Below are 12410 nucleotides of genomic sequence, written 5' to 3'. Positions count from 1 at the left end.
CATCCTCTCAGCACCACGGTCTTCCGAGGGCTGCCATAGCGGACACTGGCAATGAGACATGGGTATGAACCTACGGATGGCACAGCACTGCTCTCCTGGGGAAGAGCTCCACGCAGAGGACAAGAAATGCCGGGAGCGGGGACATGCATGGGCACAGCAGCGCTGGGATGAAGCAGCTTTTTGAGCCCTTCTTCGACTTCTCCAGCATCCTCTGCGGGCAGCCACTGGATTTCAGCAGGAGCACAATAGCTGCTGCGCGGTAACCACGACTAACCTGGTATGAAACAAGCCACGTGGGAGTCACCTGAAACCCAGCGTCCAGCGGGACCAGACCCTGCTGGAAAACACAGCCAGAGCACCTGGGCCTGAAGTCCTTCAAGCCTGACATGAAGGGATACAACTAAGACTAGAGACATTCTGCAATACAGGAGGTGTCTTCTGGAAACCCAGCACCACTCTCTGTGAAAGCTCAGGAAAGGGAGCAATACGTTTTCCTATTGACCTTTTAGCTGAAATAAGCTAGGAAACATTTATTGTTGTGTATTCCTAAAAAAAAAACCAAGTTTCACAAGGGCTTGTGAGCATCCCTTGCTGCTTAAGCATCCCAAGGTGCACCCATGGCTGCAATATGTGCCTCAGCCACACACACATCCTCTACTCCACCTTGCAGCTAGTATTTTGTGCAAGGCCTTAGGCACTGTGCTCTCTGTCCTTCATCATCCACCTCCTGTGCCCTACCCTGGGGAGGACTTTGGGAGCAGGGGGTAAACACACATAGACCTGCTGTTCTCCTCCAGAGGCTGTTGCCTATTCCTAAAAATCTCAGTGGACAAGGTAACGATCAAAGCAACACCGACCTGCCATCTCCCCCAAGCCCAGCTTGGTTATGGGCAGGGTATGAATTGCTGCATTGCCTGTGCTCATGGCTCTACCATTCAGTTGAAGTCCCACTTTCAACTGAGCAGCAAAAAATGCCTGGCTGCAGATACACCACAATGCAATCCGGGGTGGAACAGGCCTTGGGTTAGACAGAGGCTCTTGTCTCCTCTTGGCAGCACTAGCTGCTTTTGCTTGCATCCAGGCAGCTTCCTTGCCTTTATCCTCACGCAAGGGGCAGGAATCTCACATTACTGTGCACTAAGGGAGGGATTTCCCTTTTGGGAAGAAAAGAAGGATGGGTTGAGCACTCCAGAAAATCAGCATTTCTCATTTCACGATGGGGAACATTTTTGCCTTCTCAGTTTGCGCTCTGCTCTTGTCTGCCCTAGAACTCGGGAGAACCCAGCCTCTCCTCTGTCACCCCAGGAACATTCTGGACCAGAGCAATGCTATTAGATCTTCCCTTTGCTGGGCACAAAGGTGTGATATTTAGGCTCACATAAGCTAATCTGAAAATGCCAATAGAGATGTGGTGAACTTCACAAGTTGAGCGACAACCATTACAGCCTACATTCTACCTTGGGAGTGTTACAACTATGCTTTTACCTGGCCTCCAGTGACATTTTGACAGCGATGTGCTACCATAAGGTTAAAAAGCCCAACAAATTCTTCCTCCCCAGTCCTCTCCCAGCTTCTCACCCAGTGCTCCCCACCTCATGAAGTGATGCATTCACGGTCCCTCTTCATCTTGTGTGAAATGATGCCACTCGCACATTCACAGCATGTCCACAATGAATGTCCATCCCATGACAGCACCATCAAAATGCATCATTCCAAGGAGGCCTGAGCACTTCAGTCCTGCCTTCAGAAAGGTGGCAGGATTATCTTCCTGGCACAAAGATCTCTGAAGTCTCCATCAGGAGCCAAGACAAGTACACCAAAGCAGTAGGATCTTCTGAGGGAGGCAGAAATCCCATTGCTCAATTCATTTCACATTACACACAGGCAGCTTGTAACCTCCACAACCTCTTCTTGTTTGGTTGGTTTGGGTAACAGGAATTGGCTTATTTGGGTGCCAAGCATCTTTCCTGCCAGAGGCAGCAGAACACAGCCCTGACCACCACCCACTGAGCTCTGCCCTTAGGAGGGATGTGCTGGGCTTAGTGAAAATTCAGATGCACTTCACAGGGTAGACAATAAGCCAAGGATTTAGTAGATGTTAGCTTTGAAATTCAGGGACCTCAAGGATTTTCACCTCCCCTTCCCCACCAAAACACATGGCTTCCCAGGTGTGTAGCAAACCTGTACACAGGGAACGCCCTTCCTGGTCTGCAAAACCTCACCCACCTTCCCCAGAGCTGGGACTGAGTTGTGGACTGCGTTCAAGGCAGAAAATGACAGCATTTTTGGGTTGAAAGGTTTCAGATTTGAGGCTCATATGCATGAAGGTGAAAGCTGAGAGAAGAGGCTGAGTCCACTGCAGTGTCTCAGAAGAAACTGAGGAGGTTGGGTTTCTGCTGTTTGAAACACTCTCAGCACAAAAGTGATGCTAGAAATCCTACAGCCTGCCAGTGAGCCCCGAGGGGGTGTCTCTACCTCTTTTAAACTGAATCCAACTGCACCAGACTGGGACGGACACTGATTCAAATCTCATTAGGAAACGGGATAGCTATAAATAAACAAAACTGCCTTCCTTGCTTGGGTTAATTCACCACCTGCAGTTCAGCACCCTTTTGCCAGCCGTTGCCTGGGTGTTCAGCCAACCAGCTTGAAACATGACTTAAGGAAACTGACTTCTTGGTGTTCCTGGTTTTAGGCATCCTGCGATGCAAAAGAGCTTGCTCCTTTCTACAAAATATATCAGGAACAAAGTAAAGGAGTCACCTATTTGGAGCTGAGCTAAGGCACTAATGATGCAGTAGGTGAGGAAAGAGGAAACACAGCGGGAGGAGGACAACTTCCCAGCCACGACGTCCTGGGAGATCATCGTTCTCTTCACTCAATTCCTTTAAAAAACCCAATGTTATCTCTATAGAAAAGAAGGAGCTAATACAGTATTATAGTATCCCTGTTGGGGTTTCATTTTAAGGTTATTTTGTTGTTCTCCCAGAGATTTGTTTCAGGTATCAAAGTCACACGAGCTGTTTCTAAAGTGGATTTTGGTGAATGCAGGCAGAGTTATTTGGCCAGAGCTCTGGCTCATTGCAGCTCTTGTGTGGATGCCTGGATTTGTTGTTTTCCTCCATGATTTCCCAGAATATAGGTGGCCTGTCTTTATCACTTTTTGGCATGATACTGAGATAAGCCACTGCACTGTGCTGACCCGACGGGTGCAGTCTATCCCTGTGCACAGCAGAGGCAATTCCTGTTGTTGTCACAGCTTGATAAAGATCGATGATGACTGGCTTGTCTTCTGCCCAGTGTCACTGAGGGGAAACACACTAGAGATGGCTACATCCACAATTCCTTGGCAGAGCTCTGCATACAGCTTCCTAAGAGATGAGAGAGAGACAGGATGAGATACGAAGGGGGGACAAACCAGCAACCCCCTGACTAATTTTTATGTAGACATGCAGTTTGCCATAGGGGCACAAAGCAAACAGGGCATTGCTGCAACCCAAATCCACCCAACAACAGCCAAATTCTGCCCATACAGCAACACAAGGGTGTGCAAGGCAGTACTGCATCACAGTGCACATGGTGAAGGGGCATCCTGAACTCAGAAAGCTCCCTAAGCCTTAGCTCTGAAAAAGCTGCTGAACAGGCAGGTCTGACCTGTATTTTTTGACTACTGTTGGTGATGTTCTAATCTAATCTACATCTAATCTAATCTGTATCTAATCTAATCAACTTCTAATGTAGTGATGTACAGTCTGTTCTGTTTTGCCAGGCTTGTGCACGATACAGTGCCCATTTAGCAAAGATTTTCAGTCTTCTGCAGTCATCTCCATCACATAATACACCACCTCCTGCTGTGTCTATGCAGAGATGTTCATGGGCACAGCTGTTTGGCTGCCCCAGCCTCCCTGCAGCTGCTGGAGGCTTTCATCCGATGTCTGCAGCATTCATAGTGTGCTCTGGGGTCCTGCTGCCTGCAAATCCATTCACTCACTCCCAGCTGCTGCCCTTAATGCTATTCATTTATCATCTGTTCACGTAAAGACCAGCCACCAGTGGCTCCACAAGGGAGACTGAAAAACTACTTGACCCCTGAAGCATTAATTCTGCAACAGAACTTCAACCCAATAGCATCAATAAAGATGACCCAAGTTATATTCAAACCCTTATGTCCAAAACGTAAGGCTAGTTCTCCATCTCACATAGGAAAGAAGCTGCAAGATCCCAAACACAGGAGCAATGAACTTAAATCAAATGGCACTAACTAGTGTCTGGTGCCTAGGAAACTTCCCTGCCATTCACTTTCTTCCACCTGGGACACAGCCACGTTTTGGGTAAGGCACATGAACAGTGGCATCACAAGGGTACTACAGAAACTGAGTACTCACTGGGCACAGGCTGGGGCCCCATTGACTTCTATCAGCCAGACCTTCAGCTCCTCATCCACCATGAAGTCAAAACCAAAGAGCTGGAAGCTCTGGTAGTGAAGATGCTTTGTGCTGATTGCAGGCTCTATACACGTAAGGCAGCTTCTGTGAAGGGAAAAACAGAAACTCAAGATTAATAGCCCTGCAGACATGTGTCACACTGCAGTTTCTGAGGGCACACGTATAGCACAGTTAACTGGTCCCCTGTTGCTCTGGGCCTGCCCCAAATTACAAGCCATATCCAACACACGTCATGGTAACCAGGTCCCTGACAAGTGACAACCTGCAACCATCAAAAAACATGTGGGACACCCCTGAGTTAACTCCCAAAGAGCTGGAGAGAAGCAGCCACACTCACTACTGAATTAGGGAAGCTGAAGAACATAATGTGCAATTAGAGCCTGGAGCAGAAGTCAGAGGCAGAAAGGGCTACACCAGGTCCCCAAGGAATTGCCACTGAGAGCTTGTTTGCCTCAGAGTTCCTCAAACATCATGTAAGTAACAGCAGTAGGGAACTCGAAAGTAAATTCCATCATGAAGGAGCACTGCGAAGACCTGGATTCTCTGCGGTGCCATGATCTCTAAGATCTCCTTCCAGGCAGTTTCTGTGCCCAGGAGGTAGGTGGCTCTGTGTGGACTAAGACAACCTACACCAATGCGATTTGATGCTGCTTCCTAATAGTGGGGGAAGTAGTGAGATCCCCCAGACTTGAGTCTCGCTTCATTTCTCCTCTCACACCTTATTTTAACCTCAGCCTCTCCCAGACCTGTCTTTTGACCTACCCTCTTCCCTTACCAAGTGATCTCACTGCATCCTTCTCCAGCCACAACTAGCAAACTGCAGACACATTGACACATACCCTTGAGAGAGCAGCACCTATGGAAGTCCATCTTCACTGAGCAGTGACACTGGGGTGTTTATGGCTTTATCTTACATTTACACAATTGAAACCCTTCCCTTGTCAGTCAGTCTGTCTGCTTCCCCAGCTGTGTCCGTACACATTCCCTGTCACTGAAGGGTTATGCTCCCCTGTGCAACAGGCAGCTGGCTACCTTATTATGTGTTTGATTTGCAGTAAGATGCTATTCTCAAGCGTTGTGTTCAGGGCATCCATCAGATACTGGTTGAACTCTTCAAAGAACATTTCATTCCCTTCCTCATACCGCCCGTAGTTTTTGGAATACTCCTTCTGAATGCAGTGATTGGTCAAATGGCAGGTTTTGTCCTGGAAATTAGCACTGTTATATGGTTCGGAAGAGGTCCGCAGGACACCCTCTCTGTAGAGGTAGATATTATATTGATGATCCACAAGAACCCAGCTCCTGAGGGGCAAGAGAACAAGTCACAGTGGCTTAAAAAGAAAAAGAGCACGAAAATGGAAACCGGTGTTACAAGAGCAGAAAAGGTTACCTGATGTCAAACTTGCGATGCCCTGGCTCTAAAAGCAGAGGCTTTTCCAGGTATTTCTGAATCACATGCACTTGTCCCTGCTCATCGATGAAGTCCAGGAGCTCTGCAGCCTCTGAAGAAATCAGGATCCCTTCCCCTGGCACAGAAAGACAAAGGCAAAATCAGGCTGAGGATCCTTCTGCCTTTGCTGGAGCTTTTTCAGGGCTCATGTGGACCATGGCTCATTTGCCCACAAAGCCACGTGGCTGTTACCACAGTACAGGGATCTCTCTCCCCAGTAACCAGAGCTAAAGCAAATGGGAAACAAAGGTACCTGTGATGGCAAACTGACTTTATACCCCTGCCTGGCTTCTCTGGCTGCCAGAGAAGAGGCATGCCCGCTTGCACAGCATCGCCCTGCTCACCAAATTCATTTCAGCTACTATTAAAATCATTGCTGAATTAGGAAAAGCACCATTTCAAAACGCTCATCCGTACAGACAGTGTTTTCCCTGCTGTGGAGGATCTTCATTAACAAAGTTAGATGTGCTGTTCAAATACTGCCACGTTATGGCTGAAGCTGTCACCGTGTATTTCTTGCAGGAGCCCAGATCTGAAGCCACTGTTGCAGAGGAATGAAGAGAAAACGTATCCCTTCTGGGATCTGATAAAAAGATGGCACCGTGCCACATGAGGGATAAACCAGCTCAGGTAAAATTATCTAACACTTGTCTGGCATTGGTACAACCACAGGCTGTGCACTGGGGGAAAGAGGGAAACACCACCTCTGTAAGTCTCTGCACTGGACAGACGGCGAATCAAGGGTGAGGTTAGCTTAACTGAGTACCCAGTGAGGCAGCAAAGCAGCTTACATGGGCCAGCTGACCCTTCTCCCAAAGAAAGGATCAAAACCTCTAGCCACAGATGAAAAATTCCTCAATTTTTAAGTGACATCCTAAACCTCTAATTTTCCTTTCACTGATAGACAACCAAGCTTCCACTAGACCTGTCCCAGGTCAACAGCTGTGCCTGAGCTGGACCTGCCTTGGCAATTAATACTGACAAGCTTTCCTCTTCATTAGAAGTAATCCCCAGACATTTAAAACTTCCTCTAGAAGATTAACATGACTCATCTCTCCTCCTCCCTGACAAACATAAGCATATTCTGCTGCTGCTTCTCAGAAACACAGCCAAGAGAGCAGAGCAGTGAAGGATGCTAGCATGAGGCACAGTTTTATCATGCAGACTCCTTGCAGCAGGCTTAGCTACAGCACGGACAGCTGGGATCCTTGCCCTTGAAGGCTGCTGTCCTGCCTGCTGCCTTCCTCCCCGTATCCCATTTTGCTCTCTGTTATCTCCTGCTCTATGTATTTCCCTTGCCTCCTGGTGCCTGCTGCCTTCTCCCTGCAGCAAACTTTCCTGTATTTTGAGACACAAACACAGAAAACGGGTGCTCCTTTCACTGCCATCCTAAGCATTGTGTGCATGTTACAATGCTTGTCAGGAGCCATGCCACCAAGCAGACAAAGAAGAGCACTGTGCTGGCTTGACTGGCATAAAGTTGGAAGGTGAAGCCTTTCATAAACACGCTAAATATCAGCTGGGCTTAGCCAAACCCTGGGACTCTACTGGTCAAGAGTAAGGAATAACGAGAAGGTGGCTCATTTTGTTGTGGAATGAACCTTTGGCACCAGCTGAGGACTTGGCGATCCAGACGTTGCCTTCATTGCCTTCCCGCCGCCTGTTGTAGGCTGCCAAGAAGACTTCCCGCTCATCCGTCCTTGTGTTGTTGATGAGGTGGCGAATTCCATTCTGGGCTGGAGCCACAGGGGTCTTCAAGTTTGTTGGGTAAATCACGTACGACTCGGGGAACCACGTGCAGGACTCCGATAGTTCAGGGCTTGTCTTGATTAGCCTGGGTGAACAGAGACAGGTTGTTAATCTCCAGAGAGTCCCCACCTGCATGGGCAACATTTAAGTAAAAACCATCATGAACTGGGCTCTTTTGCTTGGTGGTGAATAGCAGTGCCCAATGAAGGCCACTGGGAACCCACTGAAAGCAAGGACACAGTTACACGTTTCATGTCCCAAGGTGTCTTGGATGTCTCTGGCACATCTCTCCTTCCAGTAAATTCCTGGTAGCAGAGCCCAGGCCCATTTTCTTTCAGAGTCAAGGCTGCTGCCTGCCTCTCTTAATGCTCACTCTGAGCTTGCTGAAGGCCAAAAGCAGAGCTCATGACTTGCTTATTCTCTCTGTGAGAGAATGACTGGCAGTCAGTGACATCCTGCTTGCCTTGAGGAATGCCATCTGTGGTCCCTTGGGTTCCTAAGTAGCTGTATGCATGGTTCACCCACAGTTAGAAAGGTCAGCCGAGCTCCAGGAGAGAAAAAGAGGTATGCAAGCACTTTCAGCACTGCCTCTAGACCGTGGGCCAGAGAAATCCAGCTGGGGAGCACCGCAAGTGCTTGTGTAAAGAACACTCTGCTAGCTCCTGACAAACACCACCACAATTGTGAAGAGACTGGGACCAGGTTCTTAACAGGGGAAAGAGAGACCTTGGATCAGCACACCCAGTCTGCAGGACTGCATCAGCAAGAGGCAGCACAAGCACTAATGTGGAATCAAACGCTTGAAGGAGATCAAGAGCTCTGACACGAAGATGCCCTAATGGCTGCAGAGTTTGCAGACGGAAGAGCTTATCTACAATGAAAGCTCATCCACATTTCCCCAGGAGACCCTGGCATGGCTGGCCATGCAGAAACAACCCCCAGAGCTCTGCCTGGAGATGTTTTCAAGCATTTGTTTGACCAACAAATCTCATTAGCTGAAGGCATATTAGTGTCTCATCTCTGTACGAAACAGAATAAAAGGGGTAACTTTGAATTAAATGTCACAAGGAAAAACAGCAGATATGGGTTGTTTGGTTTTTTTTTTTTTATCTCTCTTTTGATTTGGCTCTAATCTGATTCAATGCACTCTCTGGTTTCAAGCAGATGTAATTCAGTGGAAACAGCATTTCCCCTGAAGTTACAGAGAAGTCTTTATGCACTCAGATAGCTCCAGAGACCAGCACAGGAGCCTGAAGACAGCACGTGCTGGGACACTCCCAGGGCAGCTGTTCTGTGAAATACCTTCTCAAGAGCTTCAACGCTCAACCATGCTCAGAAGAATTTCTGCCCAACCCATATAACGTTTCGGTGCATGTCTTACTTCACTAGAGATGCTTTGCGGCACAGCTTGTCTGCTCCCCTGTAGTAATTCACCAGCTGCATGAGACCGGGTTCATGGCCTAAAAAGGGGAAACAAAGACATCAGACAAACTTCTCTATTAATAAAGGAAACACATGTGCTTGGTGGAAAGGACCTGCGCAGGAGGGCAGAGAATGGAGGCTGTTTCCTTGCTCTGTGTCACAGAAACAGACTCTAAGCTGGTATTAGCTCCTGTGTTTCCTCTCTTTTAATTACATAAACTTGACACTTCAATATTCCAATGGAAAAGAATGATTTCCTAATTCATGCTAGGAACTGACAACATCACCCAAAGAATGTTCTCCATTTCCTGGTGGCAGTTTTTATAAGCAAAGATTTCAGCTACTTTTAAATGCAGCAGGAGGATGCAGGGAAGCACACCACAATACAAAGAACACAGCTTAGGACAGGGCCTCATTTCTTTCTTTGTGGACAGCAGGATTCTCTGTAGGACACTGGGAAATGTTAAAGGATGTGTGTCTTACTTCACTCTGGCAGTCTGCAGAGGTAGACCCAGGTACTGCCCCAGGTATCACTCGCCTCCTGCACATCTATGTTCAGCGGCAGTGGCTGTGTGGGAGAGACTGCATGGTGATGCCCAGATTTATGTTACACTACAGACAACTGCTGCCATCCTGTCCAGCTTCCAGCTGAGAGCAAGACATAGAATAAAGCTATAGAATGGTTTGGGTCAGAAAGGACCGTAAAGCTCATCCAGTTCTAATCCCTGCCATGGGCAGGGACACCTTCCACTAGACCAGGTTGCTCCAAGCCCCTGTGTCCAATCTGGCCTCGAACACTGCCAGGGATGGGACAGCCACAGCTTCTCTGGGCACCCTGTGCCAGCGCCTCAGCACCCTCACAGGGAAGAGCTTCTTCCTCATGTCTCACCTAATTTTACTCACATGGTGCCCACTAGTACAACCCCAAGTAATGCGAATACCTACAGTCCTGTGAATTAATGTCTCCTTCCACTGAGCAAAGACTTTAGGAAAACCAAACCAACCCAGCTTTGATGCAACAGTTGCTCAGGGCGACAGCTTTAGGAAAATGTTACAGAGAAGATACAGCTTTTTGGAAGATGCACCAAAATAACCACATTATTTTTGGTTTGAATCTACTGATTTCAGGCAACCAGCTTCGGCTACAGAAGGATGGGTTAAAGAAGCCAGTGCCAAGGCACGACCTGCTGGCCACATTAGAGCCTGGCTACACTGCGTGTGAGCATCCTTACTGTTTTAAGCCTCCCCTGGTGCTTCCCTGCCTGCTGCAGACACCATGATGCTGGGAGGTGACCAGATGGCATTGCCATGTGATATGGACTTGTCACTCATAAACACATGAGGAGACAAGGGAAAAGGTGCTGGAGCTGGTGACTTGCAGTCTGAAAGAACAGTCAGCGCTGGGTCTGAACTGCAAGAAAAGGGCTGCAAAAGCCATCCTGCCCTGGAGCTGCTGGGGCAAGGGAGCTCCTCCTGCTCTGATGTTTCTGCAGCCCGAAGCAGTGCTGCAAACTCACCCCAGAAAGGAAGAAACCAGGTCCAAGAGCAGGGAGGGAGACCAGGAGGGTCCTGCCAGCCAATGGATGCAGGCATGGGGGACTGTGGGAGGGAAACAGCTGGGGTCTGCAGTGTTCTCATCTCAAACCTGCTCCAACAGGCCTGGTGACAGGAGCCAGAGCAGCAATTGGCACCATGCACGGAGACCTGCCAGCCGTGGGCAATGACAGTGCATCTCTGGTCCTTACAGTGCTGCCAGCGCCTGGCTCAGCTCTCCTCACTTGCAGGCAGTGCATGGCACACTCCCTGCCTACTCCTGGGCTCTTCCTCATCCATGGGGCAGAGGACCAGGTGGCTGTGCCCTGGACAGGCAGTGTGCATGGCAGGCAGGGGACAACCTTGCAGAGGGAAGCTCCCAGGACCTTGCATGTTGACAGTGTGACCCAGGGACTCAGGAAGGAGGGGGAAAGGTGGGGAGGGAGGCTGGCCTGGGCCTACACCCACAGAGAACCTCTGGAATAACCCTCATCCTGCTTCAAGCAGGCACTATACATGCTGTCATCCCCTGCAGAGGCACACCCCCACCAGCTTCAGCTCCAGTGCAAAGGTTTGATCGTGCTTGGCTCAGACCCGTTCCCTCACCAGTCCCAAACAATAGCAACACCCCCATAACATGGAAGCTTAGCACTGCAACGCCCCTGCCCTGCACCAGGCACCACCGCCTTACCCACAGCCCCGCGCTGGGTGACCAGAGCCCCTGCGACTGGGGGGAAAGCCCCTGCAGGGGTGTCCCCAGGCGTGTTGCTGCAGTACAAAGCAGGCAGGGCAGGAGGTGGGGGCTGCACCCATGGGTGCTGGGACCCCGAGGGTCTGTGGCATACAAGAGGGGGGTCTCCAAGGGCCCTCTGCCCCCCGCACCCCCAAGATGGGCTGTGTGTTCTGGCGGGGGAGGCACTGGTGAAACCACCCTCCGAGAGCTTGCGAGGGGGGGATCCTCTAAGCCCTGATGCAGCCGATGCCCGGGACCCGGCTCTGCGGAGAGCCCTGCCCGGGAAGCGGCTGCACCGAGACCCTCCCGGCTCCTGCTCTTTGTTCTGAGCGACGCACCCGGGGGCTTGCACCGGGTGCCCGTGACAGGGAGCCCGGCACACGGCGCCAGCGGGGAGACAGACCGGGGACACCCCCCTCCCAACCCTGGCACGCCCTGCCCGGGGCGGACGGCGGAGCCCACCGAGCGGGACGGGCACGGCCGGGCTGCAGCGGGGGTGCGCGGGGCACGGCCTTACCCAGCCTGCCGAAGGGGAGCCGGTTCCTCTCGCCCAACATCAGGTTGAAGCGCGGGTTGTCCCTCCGCAGGCGCCGCCACTGCCCGCTGGCCAGCAGCAGCCGGCTCACCTCGGCGTACACGCTGCTGCCCTCGTCCCGCACCACGAACGTGTACATGGCGCCGGGACTCCCCTCCCTACCCGCGGCGGCCCCGGGCGCGACCCAGCCCCATGGGGCCCCGCCGCTGCCCAGGCAGGGCCCGGCGCCGCCCGGCCCCCCTCAGCATGGCCCGGCCCGCCGCGGGGGGAGGGGGGGTGACCCGGAAGTGGAGCGGAACGCCCCCTGACGTTACCGGGCACCGCCCGTCCGCAGGCCGGGGCTCCCCGGTGTGCTCCGGTACCGCCCGTCCGCGTCCGGCACCGTGCGGGGAGATCACCCCCGGGCCTGTCCTCGCCCAGGCTCCGGTGCGGCGCGCACCGCCCGTGCTGCTGCGGAACCCGCGGCACAGGCACCGGCCGTGTCCTGCGCTGCGTCACCGGCAGCGTGAGCAGGGCTCCCGATAAGGGACAGGGCAAGGGGGA

The 12410-nt window shown here is 51.3% G+C and overlaps 1 protein-coding gene and 1 long non-coding RNA gene across 3 annotated transcripts; both read right to left on the bottom strand.

Annotated features, from left to right (window-relative positions):
- Positions 1-215: 215 nt before the first annotated feature.
- LOC134157243 (uncharacterized) lies at positions 216-2279 on the bottom strand. The gene is made up of 2 exons (XR_009962239.1): positions 1579-2279; positions 216-274 (listed from the first exon to the last, which is right to left on the bottom strand). It is a non-coding gene; the product is annotated as an uncharacterized LOC134157243 (long non-coding RNA).
- A 657-nt stretch (positions 2280-2936) lies between these two features.
- Positions 2937-12134, bottom strand: TTL (tubulin tyrosine ligase). Of its 2 annotated transcripts, none has more exons than XM_062605994.1 (7): positions 11850-12134; positions 9026-9104; positions 7497-7729; positions 5836-5971; positions 5478-5747; positions 4386-4529; positions 2937-3371 (listed from the first exon to the last, which is right to left on the bottom strand). In XM_062605994.1, exons 1-7 carry the CDS (start codon positions 12004-12006, stop codon positions 3254-3256), a joined length of 1137 nt encoding a protein of 378 aa, XP_062461978.1. In that variant the 5' UTR covers positions 12007-12134; the 3' UTR covers positions 2937-3253. The 2 variants fall into 2 exon arrangements, with proteins under 2 accessions (XP_062461978.1, XP_062461979.1); XM_062605995.1 differs by having other exon boundaries at positions 5478-5702.
- Positions 12135-12410: the final 276 nt, after the last annotated feature.

This window comes from Pezoporus occidentalis, unplaced genomic scaffold (assembly GCF_034315485.1).
Source record: "Pezoporus occidentalis ecotype Australia unplaced genomic scaffold, CSIRO_AGI_Poc_V1 ctg93, whole genome shotgun sequence".
Taxonomy (NCBI): Eukaryota; Metazoa; Chordata; class Aves; order Psittaciformes; family Psittacidae; genus Pezoporus; species Pezoporus occidentalis.
This window is presented reverse-complemented; position numbering and strand designations above follow the sequence as displayed.

Coding starts and splice junctions, on each gene's coding strand:
- TTL (XM_062605994.1), bottom strand. CDS start 12,006: ATGTACACGTTCGTGGTGCGGGACGAGGGCAGCAGCGTGTACGCCGAG. Junction 5,972..7,496: donor GTCCTCAGCTGGTGCCAAAG/GTTCATTCCACA, acceptor TTTCTGTGCCAG/GGGAAGGGATCCTGATTTCT. Junction 4,530..5,477: donor CAAATCAAACACATAATAAG/GTAGCCAGCTGC, acceptor TTCCCTTCACAG/AAGCTGCCTTACGTGTATAG.